The following is a 15,204-nucleotide window of genomic DNA, read 5'->3' as shown; positions in this document are numbered from 1 at the left end:
TAAAAAAGTTTTAGGTTGACTCTTATCAAGTATGAATTTAGATTATGACAGTATTACAAGACAGACAGATCCTTCATTAATGCTTCTTCACATATATATATATATATATATATATATATATATATATATATATATATATATATATATATATATATATATATATATATATATATATATATATGTAATATGTGATGCTTGACCCTGATTTCAGATTGCATACCAGCAAAGGAGCCCTTGCTCAGGCACTCTTTGATGCGGTTGGCACGACGCACATGGAAGGCTTTGGTGATTTCCTGGTTCATGAAGCTCTCACGGTTCAGGACATTAGCCACCATCATACGCAAGTCGAAGACCTCCAGAAGCTCAGCGATGGTGGCCACCTGCATCAGGTCCCCACGTGTCTCATCCAGGTGACCTGTATAAAGGTACTGCAGCACTGCCTGAAAAAGCAGAGAGAAGTGATAACACGACATAGATATTTCATAGATATATCAAGTGAGATTCTTATAAAACATGCTATAGCTTGCTATAGATTGTGTCACTTAAGTTTGTTCTTACCTGGAAAGGCCCTTTCTGAATGAGATCATCCATTGACACAACTGTCATGAGTCTAGGCCGACCTGTCACAGGGTCATCCACCATGTCCAGGTACACCCCCAAGAAACCACGTCCCCATCCCAAAAGAGCACGCCCTGCTCCCAGGGGTCCCACAGAGCACTGGCCCCTGGCAGGCAGAGCGTTATCGCTCTGTGAAGTCCTCAGTGAGCCCTGCTGCAACATGAGCAGCCTATTTGAACCCCTGGTGCCCCTTTCCCCCTCCTTATCAATGTCCAGACTCTTGGTACGCCCAGCCTGTTCTTTGGCTCCTCTTCGGCTCTGCTCTTCTTCCTCGCTCCCCTCTGAGCTCTCTTCACCCTCCTTCTCCGTCCCTAATGCTCCAAGATCCATAGTGAAAAGGTCATAGAACTTTGAGCAGGAAGTGGCGAGGTACACCTTATGGGCAAAGAGACGAGTGGCACCCGCCTGGAGTAGAAACAGGACATCTGCACACAACGGCTGGCAGAAAAGAGAGTCTAGACCTTCTCCATCCATTGGAGGAGGATCCGGGATGCCCACCACAGGCCGTGGTGGTCTGGGGGGGAGGAACGGTGCCTGGAGTAGGGGATGCTGAACCCTCTTTAGATGGGACTTCCAGAACTGAAGGTGGCGTCGAGAGATGAGTGCACCACGGATAGCATTGTCAAACACATCCTTTACACCGAACTGAGCGACAATACTTGTTTCGTAGTATGGAATGCCAAGTTCCTTAGCGACCTCATGGCCTCGTTCTGGGGGAAGGATGTCTGTGGGTTTGATGGGTCTAGGAGGAGAGGGTTAAAAAGAAGCAGAAGCATTGTTAAAGCCAGGCAAAATATATAAACTACCATTCAAAAGTCTCATTCTTTCAAATGTCAATAATTATTTAACAAACTGTAAAAACAGCAGAAACAACATGCCACTGGAAGACTTCTGTCCCAATTTGACAGGTCCAACTTTACCTTTTCATTTTAAAATAAAAACATATAAATATAAATAATTTTTATATATTAAAGGAGTTATTTACAAGCCATCAAAGGCAAGTGCAGCAAATGCATAACTGACTACAAATATATAAAGGCATACAATAATCCTCTCAAAACGGAAGCTTCTGAACACTTTTCATACTGAAGTTTAAAAATAATAACAGAATAAGTGATACGATTGGGTATAGGATGTGGTCCGTACTTGGCCAGAGGCCGGCGAGCCCGGTTAACAGCGTCCAGATCAGCATAGCGAAGGTCCAGCTGGCAGCCCACCAGGATGATTGGGGTGCGGGGGCAGAAGTGCTTAATCTCAGGAAACCACATGGTGCGGACATGGCGCAGGGAGTTCGGATTGGCCAAAGAGAAGCACAGCACTACTACATCTGATCTAAACACACAAAGAGAAAGAAATTGGTTTAGTGTAAGAGAATATATCCGAAGTATAATATAACAGGCAAGAAATTTGCAAACCCTGGACACTAATCAACCTACACAGAGGCGTTAAAATGGACAGTGAATCACTGTTTTTGGAATAAAAACTGAAATGGAACAAACAAAAATACTGTGAGCTACTAAATCTTTTCGTTGCTTTCAAAACGTCATGAGACCAGACTTTTTTTTTTCAATACACAAGTGTTACTTATGCCATTACTGTACACCAAAATTATATTTATTTACCACTATTTAAGTTATGTCTTTTACATTCAGTCATAATGGGATTTTTGAATAGATTCAAAGATCACTGCCCAGTGCTCACTGATCATAATCAGTCTTTTTTTTTTTTATGAAAATTGCTGTAAGACCATTTTTCCAGATGCATGAACAAACTTGAGTATGTATTAATCCATGTGTGCTCTTCCAGTGAATGTGTTGTGCAAGTCATTAAAGCATCTCGTCTGACTCTTACCAGCACTAGTCTAATAATAGCGAGTTGTCCGACCATGTCATATTTCACAGCTGCACTCACAAGCTTATCATGTGAGACCAGCTACACAAGAATGACTAATGGAGCACTGCATTGTTGTTGTGATGTAAACATACTTGGTCTAGCAGATTTCATCACAGTTATGCATTTACACTGGAAAGTGCGCTTGTGCATGTTTACAGATATAATATGACAGCCAATGTTTCTCAGACATTTCTAAAATATTTTAATCTTTCCAGAAAATACTTATTGACACCATAGAGTGAAAATCTAGAGGGATTTTCTTTAAAAAGTTATTTTATTATTGGCAATCTACTCATGTGTGATGATTAATCAAAGGAATTTCCCTGAAAACATAACATTACCAAAGTTGACAATCATAACTATTAATAATTTTTTCCATGTATGTGTCACGCATCCTGTCCATGAACTTCCATCTGCTTGCCACCAGAGGTCGCCTTCCCATTATACTGACACACACCACACAGACTGTTACACATCACCCTGGACTACATTTCCCATGCTCCATTGCACTAATCACTAGCTCACCTGAAACCAATCATACACAGCTGCTACCAATAACACACACTATATAAACCACCACCATTCAGGTATTGTTTGTGCTTATCTCTACGTTAGTGATAGTAATGTTACGGAGCTATTCTGAGTTTGCCTAGTTCCTAATCTTAGTCTTTGTCTCGCCTTGATCTGGCCTGTTTTACCCAAGTCTTGTATCGCAGCCTGTCTCCTCGTTTTGTCTGTTTTGCTGCCAGCCCCAGAACTCTTGCCTGCTGTGGACTATCCATTTGCCTCACCCTCTGGATTATGTTCGCCCTCCATGGACCCCTGACTGTTTACCAAACTAATCTTTGTCTTGCCCTCAATATACCTGTTTGCCATTGTCAGAATCTTGCCTGTTTCAAGACTACATCTTTGTTTAATAAAGCGTTGCAGATGGATCTGCATTCCTCTCATCTCATTCACCCTGTAACAGTATATTATGTTGATATTGCAATGTGTTTGCCCATAAATGATCTGCATGGGCTAAAGGCCCATTCCGCTGTTTTCATCATTGATCAGCTAGAAAAAAAACATTATGAAAGTGATTCCAATGATATCGTTCCTCTAGACATGATGTGAACAATTTTTTCAATGATATCTTTGTTTTTATAGTTACCATGCTTCATGTGAATAGGCCTTAATACTCTTTACTAAACTAAGACACACTAAGCTATATGTGCAAATGGCTAACAGCCTTCAGAGGTCAAAGTCAACAACCCAGTGTCTGTGTTTCTATTAGTGTACATACGTGTATGTTAAACACTGGAATGTTGCAAGAATATGTGGAAATGGGTCCGAGATAAGACAAATAAAAAACAAAACACACACACAGACTAACACATCTACAGATCTACCCACAATCATTCACCATCTCTCAGTGAATAATAACCACGTGTGCTGTAAAAGTGAGTGTTGAGGGTCATAAAAGGACTGTGTTATATAATCAGTAAGTGTGGTGTTCTGTACAGCTATGTAGACTACTACTAAGACTACTATGTAGATGTGTATGCTTAACTACACTCTCTTGATCACAGGCATATTTAAACATAAAAAAAACTGTAGTACAGTGATGGCATCAATGGAAATAGCATAATACTTTACCATCAATGATATACTAATCTGGTCAGAATTACTTTTTTGCTGTTGTATATATGCATTTATGATATGCATATGTTTATGTATAAATATGTGTTAGCCAATGGAAGAGGGCTTCCCCACTGAGTCATGGTTCCTCCAGATATTTCTAAAAGTTTGAATCATTTCACTTGTTTTTCACAATGCGTTTTGTCCATTTTTGTTCACAAATAATTAATGGACTCAGCTAGGCTCTGATAAACATTTTCAAGAAATGTTAAATGTGTCTGTGTGGGTGAGTAGTTAGCTTAAGAAGTAGACACCAGCGGTGAAGGACACCTGATTTTATGTTTCCATAACAGGGCACCACCATTTATAGTGCTTTATCAGCTGACTGCATCTGCCTTAGCACTGTGCACACACTGGACGTGTCTGATCTCACAGACACACATCCTGTGGATTCATTCACACAGATTTCATCCGCTCTCCTTCTCTGTCTGCTACACAAGTACATTCTAAAACCACACCACATTCACAACGTTATTATGTTGTTAAATTAACTTAATATTCATCAAATGGTCAAAAGTTCATCAAACCACAAATGTATAAGACAGCACAACTGTTTTCAACACTGATGATAATAAGAAATGCTTCTCAAGCAGCAAATTAGCATATTAGAATGATTTCTGAAGGACTGGAGTACTGTAATGGCTGTTTGTTTGTTTTACATAAAAATGTCTGCAAACCTTTAAATGGTAGTTTATCTAATGTGTGAGTACTTTGTGTGGTCAAAGATCTGAGCTGGTAACAAAATACCACAGGTTCAGTTCCAGTTTGCTTTCTTAGAAAACAAATGAGCATTTACTGAAAATCTTAAATATGATTCAGAAAAATATGGGAAACTGTTCTCATACATATGTAAAAATTAAAGAAAAAAAAAAAAATAGCACAATTTCTTTGCAAATGCCATATTGTTTGATACTGTGTATTTAATGCAACAAAATTAACTGTAAGCATTTAGGTACAGCGTCATTCTCCCTCATTCTCTGACCCATATCCCTTATTGGCTCAGTGGCTGCTGTGATCTGCTGCACTGCCCTGAGCCAAAGCACCACTGCTGATCCACTGATCCTCCACTGCGCCGAGAATAAGAGTCTCCATGCAGTGCTCTTTGGCTAGGATTACAGCACATTACCTTCCCAGCTGGGAGGATTAGAGAAATAACCAAAAACTTGGCAGGGCAACACATGCCACAGCCAAGAGTGGAGAGATACCAGAACAATCAAATGGAACATTGATCTGAGCAACTTTATTGTGGGACATCAAGTGTGTTTGTATCAAGGGGTTTAGTGCCATGACCTAATGGTTAACACACGCATATCAGGAGACAAATCCAGCTCCATATTGTGTAACTGACCTGCCATAAGCGAAGCGTCTGTCTTTGTGATGATCTCCAAATGTGTCCCACAACCTGAGGGAGACACTGACCTCGTCCACCACGTCTCGTGACCTCTCCAGCACCTATACAAAATACTTTTGTTGAATTGTTGAATTTTATCAGTACACCAATGCAAACACATTATATTCATATAACTATCGCTGCAATGTCATTTAAATGTAATACTAAAAAAAATTGTAGTTTGTTTGATTTTTTTTCATTGCCAGTGATGGCCTGGTAAAGCTAACATTACAGGAAATGTTTTATTTTGGAATTGTATTTATTGAATTCATATTTGACATATTTTATTAGTATATTTTATTTTATATTTATATTAATTGCTTGCTATACACACTCACACACATGCATGCAAATATACAACTAAATAAATTGTATTATAATATTTATATAAAATGGAATATTTTACCACTTTAATTTTTCCCTTTTATTTTAACTATTTTATACAAGCTTAAGTATATAGTATATAAATGCACCAGTTAAACAGGTTGTACTCCATTGTGATGTTTACTTTATATGTACTTTTTAATTTGACTGTAAGTACAGTGTTAGACTTCCGATAAATGAGATACAGTACAGTATTTCTGTCAACACTTAATGCTCTTCAACATGTACACAATATGCCAAAGGTCTACCCACCTCCTGGCACACACGGTATTGGTCGATGGCCCAGACAGTTGGCACGTGGGTGGCAAGCAGCTGGTACTGAGTAAGGGTGGCATTGCAGGCACGGGCACAGATCAGTCGGGTCTTGCCCACCGCGTTATCACCCACCACCACACACTTTATGGTCTCCACATTCGGTCGCTCATAATCTGTGTCTATATCCATGGAGAGGGCCCTGAAAAACATAGAAAGAGAGAGGCAGTTTAAATGCTGCTAATCATCATTGTATTGATGAAAAAGATAACAAAACTCATTTTTTCTAATAAATTTATATTTAATTAATAATGAATCAAAAATAACAAAACAATAATAAAACATTCAATTTGGTACATTCACTGTTTTGACTCAAATCAACATCCACAATAATGAATGGCGTCACCAAAACTCATTCACAAAATGTTCAAAGTTGAAACAAAAATCTGGGTCAGGTGCTATTTCTGTCTGAGGAAGGAACAACATAGACAGCCAACACAGTTCTGCACTTGGCTATAGAGCATCTTAAAGTGTGTTAGTTTCAAAGTCGATGTGAACAAGTGCATCTTGCACTTTTTTCTTTCTTTTTTTTTTTTTTGAAAGTCTTAGAAGAATCGACCTAAATCTAAGTCGAAGCTCAGTGGCAAATGTTGATTTGTATGAGAGACGTCAGACAGCATTAATATGCACACGTTGTCCCGGATACCGAAACAAACATTGTTAATACAAAAACACTCGCATAAACAATGACTTGAAAAATAGGTATCAAGACGGCAGCTCCCTGCAGAGAAAAGAAGAAGAAAACGACTCTGCTGAGGGATGCAGCTGAAACAAACCATTAGGAGACCAGCGTGCCAACACATATGACTGGAACTTAATATCCATGACAACTAGCAAGTTTTCTTTTAGGTTCAAACAAAAGCAAGCAATGTGAGATCCTTTTTTTCCCTAAAACAATGACAGATTTTTGTTATGTAATGAATGCAGACATTTGTTCAATGAGATGAACTGCCTTGCTTCAGAAAGACGCATACATTTGAGCATGCACATATAGCTGTAAAAAAAGAAATGTATTAATATTAATACACCATTATAATAAAAGAGGACATATGAAATTAAATACAAATGTTTTGGAGAAACGTAACCCTTGGTCAACAAAGAGCAGTGCATTCTTTTGATACAGCTAAAGTGATACAGCGATCTATATTACAAGCCGCCCTGAGCTCTGCTGTCCAAGTCAGCTAACGTTCCATAAAAAGAGCTCATGAAAGATTCATACAGCCACTGTTTACTGTTCGACTGACAAAGACGTCACAGTTCTGGCCTCCAATGACATGCTGGGCTCTAAAAATGATTCTCATTCATTCAATCCAGTCTGAGTAGCAAGGTGCCAATTCTGACCATGATTAGCAAACTCACAAATGTCCCATAATACTTGAGGTCAAGAGCCGTTTAATCTAGAGCAGCGGTGCTCAGTTAATTCCTCATGAGGGCAATGTTACAGCCAGCTTTGAGATTTTGGATCAGTGAAGGAGGTTTCAGAGAACTGTTGTCAGTGGGGGTGCTCTGAAGGAAGCTTCTTTCACAGGTTACACAACAACAGCGACACAACAGGCTGATGAAGCTGAGCTGCAAATCTTACATCTTTGTGTTATCTAACAATAATCTTTATAACTGTTCTGTGAGAGTCGCCAACATGCACAGAGGATGTAATAAAGGTGAAGATTAGGACTGCATATTAAAAATGCTATATATATATATGTTTACTTACTTTTTGATTATATTTTTATTAAATATTTATTTGTGAAAAATACTTTGTCATCTAAAGTATAAGTCTGCTTATTATACAAATTTATTTTTTAATCCATTGTGAAATGATTTAAAATTTCTTAAATATAAATACTAATTTTTAAAAAATTATATCAGCTTTATAGCAGCTTTTGCACCGATATCGGCATCGCTGGTCAAAAAAAAAAACAGTATCGGTCGACCACTAATATATATATTAAGGAAACAACCAAAATGTATCCACTATTCAGCTCTATTTGAATATGTTTTAAAAAGCTATATTACAAATTCCTGTACATGGGGGAAATTAAATTCAATGGATAGTTCGTTGAAATAAATAAAACTCTGTCATCATTTACTTATCATACTGTATTTTCAAACCTGTATGACATTCCTTCTTCTTTTGAACACAAATTTTAGATTTTTATAATTTTTTTAACAGTACCATTGAAACGTTTGAGGTTAGTAATTAATTAATTAATTAATTTTTTAAAGGAATGAGTACAGTTATCAAGCAACATTAAAGACATATATCATGTCGCAAAAGACCTCTATTTTTAAATAAATTATTATATTCTGAATAATTGAACTCTTTTCATCAAAGAATACTGAAAAAATGTATCATGAAATTTATAATTTGCTCAAAAATATTAAGCAACACAACATGGAAAATATTTAACAAAAATCTTACTGATCCCAAACTTTTAAACGATATTGTCATATAACAGATGTCAAGATATTCAGATAAAACAAGAAAAAAGGATTGAATCAGAATGGGGGTGATTAAATGACATAATTGACATTTTTAGATTGACCTTTTAAGAACACTTGGTGAGAATGTCTACAAATTGACTATACATTTTCCTTTTGTGACACACACAAACAAATGTGTATAATAAAAGCAATGATACCAGAGACATGTTGTCTCATGCAGCTTTTAGCAGAGTCAGTTGAGTGAGTCAGTGTTTTGTCATGGGGAATGAGACGTGCAGTGTGCCACACTAACGCTTGTTTTAGTGACAGGCAGTGATAGAAACAGTGGGAGGTGAGGTCTGAGAATGAGGGAGAAAAGAAAGAAAGAGAGGGATGAGACGCGTGGCAGACGCCCACTCCATTCACAAACACTGTATGGCCCGCACAACAGTTTGTCTGCTTGTATTCAGTCCTGCTAACCTGTGTGTGTGTGTGTGTGTGGTGTGTGTGTGTGTGTGTGTGTATCTGGATATGTAGGTAGGTATACAGCGAGAAGACTATCACAGCAAGTGGACCAACTACACACACCACAAACAAATATGGTAATGAACAATAAACTGCTTTGATAGGATATAATCATTTTGCATAGTGCATTTAAGCTTTCTATCTCCACATATTATCTTGTGGCAAAATTTAATTTTACCTCAATTAAAATTTAAATATGGACTCAAACCAAATATTTTAAATAGTTAAATATTCTTAATATTTTCTCCTCATTAGATAAATCTCAACCAAGACTATTTTTCAGTAAGTTTGACCGTCTTTTCCCTCTCTGTACATCTGTCTTTCTAAACAGCCATGCAGTAGAGACTTGTGTGTGTGTGTGTGTGTGTGTGTGTGTTACATAATAGGTCCAGTGGCAAAGGCTGCTCTCTCTGCCGTAACATAACCAGAATCCACAACTAACCCTTGCTCTTAGAGAGCACCTGCAAAGCTCTACCCTTAAAAAACACATCCAAATATATAATCTAAATCGACCCTAACCCATAAATAAACTGGGTGTTAACCCCTGCCTGTCATAGTAACCTAATTTCTGCAGTTTCTGCTAATGCTTCATGCCAGGTTTTTCGCCCTGAGCTTGTCTGCATGAATGTTTATAAAGGCAAATTTATAAGTATTTAAAGAGGGGATGTGTAACGTAAAGACAGGCTCTGCCATGAGTGCAGACATCTTACGTAACGTTGGTGTTCTCCTGCCCGCCAATAAACAGGTTAAAGTAGAGCAGCTTTTTTCTGCGCACCAGACTTGACACAGTGTTTCCAAATACCCAACCACTCCAAAGTACTGTCCTCTAGAAAACACTGAGCTAACCAAAGCACCACGTTTTCACATGCAGTGGTCGCAAAAGGTCTGAATGCTTAAGTCACATTTAATGTACGAATGTCTTTTCATTTTATAACAAAATGTATAATTATTTTAAAGAAATATTGCACATATAAAATTTTTTACAGCAAAACATTAGACAAAAACTAGTTTGTAGGGTTTCAAATTATAATGTAGGGATGCACGATATATCGTTTCAGCACTGATTGAGTATAGTGATCGTTAATCTGTATAGACCAGGTACCAGGGTTCTTGGATTAATTGCAAAGTTTAACCATCATACAATCAAGGTTCATAATTTTCATGCATATTAGGTCCTGTCGGTTTAAATATTCAAGCGATTTTAAACCATTTGAATGTGACAAGGTGTAAAATATGGGCTCTTTTCTGTGCTCACACACAGAACCATGCAGAAACACATGAACACTGAATTCAGTTCACTTTGTCTATTTGTGCCTGAAATGACACTTTGCAAAATGATGTCAAAATGCATGTATCTGCAAGTAAGCAAAGTTGCTTACAGCTTAGGTGAAGGTAAACAATTGAGAAAGAAAACGGATGTGTAACAGTATACTGGTTCACAGCAGTTTATGTTCCTGTTGCTTTCTGTGTCATGAATGTTAATCAAACAGCAAAAGATTTAATTAGATAGATTTAATTTGTACAGTGAAGACTATGCAGTGTTATTTTAAATTGGATTGTATCTTTCTTCTATTATATTTATCTATGCTTGCAATGTGTTTATTTTCTATGAAGATTTACTCATCTACAAAACAACCCCAATCATAGTTTTTTTTTTCAATTATAGATTTTTCAACTCACCAGACCTGAACCCCAGAGAGAATCTATGGGTTATTGTCAAGAGGAAAATGAGAAACAAGAGACTAAAAAAAGCAGATGAGCTGAAGGCCACTATCAAAGAAACCTGGGCTTCCAGACCACCTCAGTGCCAGTGCCAGTGAAGCAGTAATTAAAGCAAAAGGAGCCTCCCAAGTTTTGAGTATATGTACAGTAAATGAACATACTTTCCAGGATGCCAACAACTCACAATTTGTTTTTTTATTATTATTATTGGTCTTATGAAGTACTGTTATTTGTTGAGATAGTGAATTGGTGAGCTTTTGTTAAATGTGAGCCAAAATGATCACAATTAAAAGAACCAAAGACTTAAACTACTTTGTCTGTGTGCATTTAATTTATTTAATACACAAGTTTCACAACTTGAGATGAATTACTGAAACAAATGAACTTTTCCATGACATTCTAATTTATTGTGATGCACCTATAGGTGCAACCTAAATATCCATAAGTGTCCAAAACATTTTCCCATGATCGTTGAAGTGATAGATTTACAACTGCAGCCTTCTCACACTCCTTCTGTTTACACTATATGCATATGAGTTCATGTCAATTTACTACAATTACACAGTGAGATGTGCTCAAGTCATGATGATCAAAAACAAAGTGTCCCACAAATTAAATCTTAAGAAAGAGTTTAACTATTTAGCACAGTGGCCCACATGGACTACAGCGTCATGAGTCCTATGGACCTAAGCTGTCATGTGCACTATAAATACAACCGAACCTTTACCCCTGAGAGCAAACTCAGCAATGAGAGACTCATTAAAGTCAGCCACAGAAAAAAGGCTTCAGCTCTCAAAGGACCAGCTGAAGTACATTTATTCAAACAGTGCTGATAGTGGTGGCTTATCTAAGATCACTTTTTCCGTGGATGATTGCATAGTATTTCAATTTGTCTCATGATTATCAAAACGTCACTCAAATATTGTCAGATAAGGTGAGCATACCAAAAAAAGCTTGCTTAAAGTTGTAATATAAGATGTGAGTCACAGCAAAAGCAGAAAGCACACCACAATTGTGTTATCAAGTACTGAACAGCATGACAGAGCTGACAGACGTAATGAGTGTATAGCAGCAGTTGATTGCTGACAAGTAATGTTTGAACAAAATAGCAGTCACATGATAAAATAATGACTGCTGAATCAGCATAAGACTAAAACGCTTCATTTTGTCCCTGGATTATAATGGACAAAGAATCAGTAAGATCTCACAATAGCATTAACATGAGAACATGGCTCATGGAAAGAAACAAACAAAACAAAAAAAAAGCATTGTGGTGGAATTTCAGAGAATTCAAATGCTCAAGATATTTCCTGCAATTAGATCAGGTTTAAAGGCATTGTGTAAAATACCTTCCATTGACAAACCCCTATTCATACTACTAAGAAGCCCTAATTCAGCACCCATTCAGAATGTGCTTCATTGAGAAACATAAACCAGTAGTGAGTTCTCTAAGTAAGAGGATTTCTCGCTTTAAGATGAAACGGACTGCCAGTGAATGAAATGCGAGTTCATTTAAAACAGAGAGAGAAAGATGCAAGAAAAGATGAGCCAAGCCCATGCTCGCCATCGAATCAGAGTGTGCAGTGGGAAATGAATACATACACAAATAAAACACAGTACTATGATGACTGAGAAGATGCATATCAATGAACTGGTCAAATTGAAGAGGTGGTGAGTTTCAGCAACCTCTATGTGATACAAAGACACACTTCTTATGACAAGCCATTTTAGCATTTATTCCTTAAGACTAACCTGTATCTACTGTTTTGTTATTAGTACTTACTCCACTAGTGACTAGAATTATTTTACATTTTATTAGAAACTATTCATTATATACTTGTTCTACTTCATTATATACTAACAATCATCCCAACAGTGGCAAGTATATATTCTACGTTATTTTGCATGTTATGTTTGTAAATTAATCACATCCACCTTATTTTTAATGTAAGAGTGGGTGCTGCCATTTTTAACGTGCAATGTTTGGGCTGTGCAATTAGTAAAGCCGGTTCTGTGATTAGTAGTTAAGCTCCATCACGCTACACATTTACTACACAGAGCTGTAAATCACTGACAATCTATGCAATAACCAACTTCACCAATGAGACATGCATGACAATTGCATGTGATTAACTGCACAGGCCTAGCAATCACTTAGCTGTTCAAAACAGTCTGTTATGCAGAAGGTTTCTGTAATCATACTATTTTATATATTAAAGTAATCCTAAGAACACTGGTTTGTAGCACAAATAGTTTTACTAATTTAGTTTTACTCCACTGGTATTCTTATTAATATATATTTTTAGTGGGTAAAGAGTCCGAAGTCGTAGGAAAAATGCTTGCTCACGCATTGAAAAATTTGATGGATAGGATTCTGTGGTTCAGATATCATCTACTGCGTTACCTATACCTGCTTTGATAGTGCTCATAAGTGCAAGTTTGTATTCCAGTAGTTCAGTTTTACTATACTAACTGAAGACAACATAAACTGGGCTCAGATTACAGGAGAATCCAAACCGATTATGAAATCTGGCTGCAGCATAAGGAGAATCTCAGCCGATTTTCATCTTGTTTACATGTTAGCTAGTGTGTTAGCAGCTTTCTAACATTCTCCCAGTATGTTTAAAATTGAGACGATTTCAACCTAGCTCTTCTCTTTGTCTTTATGATTGTGGCACCTTTTCGACACATCTCGCTTTATTGCAAAACTTCCACAAGCAGTTTCCTCCATCTCCACAAAAGTTTTACTTAACTACATAAATTCTGTGATTCTATCAATTCTAAAACAGCAATTGTGATTACTTAAAAGCAAAATGTTAATAACAACAGAGATATATATTACCGTGTAATAAACAAGATGAGTACATAGAAGAAGAAAAAAACTGAGATAGTGACTAGTAGAAAAGGCTTACGGTTGAAATGCATGAGTGGTGACTAACTGAAGACACTGATTAGTACTAGTTTATGAATGAATGAGTAATTCTAATTAAATATTTGAGCGAATTCATGTTAAAACGGCTTGCCATGTTTCCAACATCAAGCGTTTGGGATGGGCGGTGGTTAGTGTGACTGTGTTTTAACTAGACGTTTTTGATGCAGTGTTGAGTTTAAAAATGCAACGGTTATTGGGAAGCTGCAGATAAATGCTGCACGATTGTCGCGTGGTGAAACAAAGTGCAATTTCTCCACCCTACCTTCCGACGCTTTCAGAATTGACCCACATGCCAGTCCGCGTGGTTCCCTCCTGGCTCCCGTTAAACCGGGTGCAGGAGATCAAATTAAACCGTTAAATGACCGAGGCGTCTCTTGAAAACTCGCGACTGTTTTGTGTTCAAGTCGCTGGCGTGTCACGGCTGACACAAAGGAAACATCTTCACACTCGCGCTCTCTGCTGAGCTGAAAGAGATCCCCTGAAACAAGTTTGCAGAATGCAGTAAAGACACTCAAACGATACGTGTGCTACATCTATCCCTCGCTCTTTCAACGATTCCTCTTTCTCCTGAAATTACTGACATTTATAGGTAAGCTCTCATTTTGGGGCGTTCGTCTCTGTGTTATTGTTTCTACAGCTGATTTCGCCAATGACACGCCCCTACTCGTGCGTCACGTAAATTGAACTCGCCCAGAATCCATGTAACTGTGACCGGCAGCCAATCAAATCCATAGCAGCCAATGGCCCCGCCCCGTCTGGAACGGTCGCCTCGGCCCGTTAACCCACAGTCTACCAGTCATTTGTTTAGACTCAAACTGACAGGAGAAGCGGTTACAAAACGTTTTCTACGGCAGAACGGACTGTAGTTATGTTTGAAAAACTGGTGTCATACATTGAATCACTGGTCCAGATATTCATGACGTTATTTTATTAGGATAGCACGCGTAACTTCAGGTTTCAGTCACACATTGCACATTCGTCACTACAGACCGGAACACTGCAGTGTTTCATTGCACACTTTTCTTTTTCGTAATTCACAGTTTCACGTGATGTAAACACACTTCCAGAAACGCCCACATAGAGGACAAAAGAAGGCTTTCGTCCGATGACCGCCAATTATTTTAGGGGGTAATGTAGTAGGCTACGGTAGAGACATTTAAAGTCCAAATTCAGTATACACCTCGATGATGATGCATACTTTGCACAGTCAAGCAGATGAACCCAGAATATCAACGCGACGTTTCACATGAAATGTTTTCCCATAGCAAACCGTTATAAAGAGAACACTTCACCATTTAGCGCATTGCGTTCATATTCCACGGTCATC

The 15,204-nt window shown here is 37.8% G+C and overlaps 1 protein-coding gene across 1 annotated transcript in view; it reads right to left on the bottom strand.

Annotated features, from left to right (window-relative positions):
- LOC113078678 (rho-related BTB domain-containing protein 1-like) overlaps positions 1-14,168 on the bottom strand; it is a 29,627-nt gene extending 15,459 nt beyond the window's left edge. The window contains exons 1-6 of the mRNA XM_026251015.1: positions 14,140-14,168; positions 6,218-6,419; positions 5,540-5,643; positions 1,765-1,950; positions 559-1,360; positions 221-440 (exon numbers count right to left, since the gene is read on the bottom strand). Coding sequence (XP_026106800.1) covers positions 221-440; positions 559-1,360; positions 1,765-1,950; positions 5,540-5,643; positions 6,218-6,419; positions 14,140-14,168 — 1,543 coding nt within the window. The remainder of the gene's footprint in view (positions 1-220; positions 441-558; positions 1,361-1,764; positions 1,951-5,539; positions 5,644-6,217; positions 6,420-14,139) is intronic.
- Between the last annotated feature and the right edge of the window lie 1,036 nt (positions 14,169-15,204).

Source organism: Carassius auratus, chromosome 5, assembly GCF_003368295.1.
Source record: "Carassius auratus strain Wakin chromosome 5, ASM336829v1, whole genome shotgun sequence".
Taxonomy (NCBI): domain Eukaryota; kingdom Metazoa; phylum Chordata; class Actinopteri; order Cypriniformes; family Cyprinidae; genus Carassius; species Carassius auratus.
Note: the sequence above shows the minus strand (reverse complement) of the source record. Positions and strands in the feature narration are given on the sequence as shown.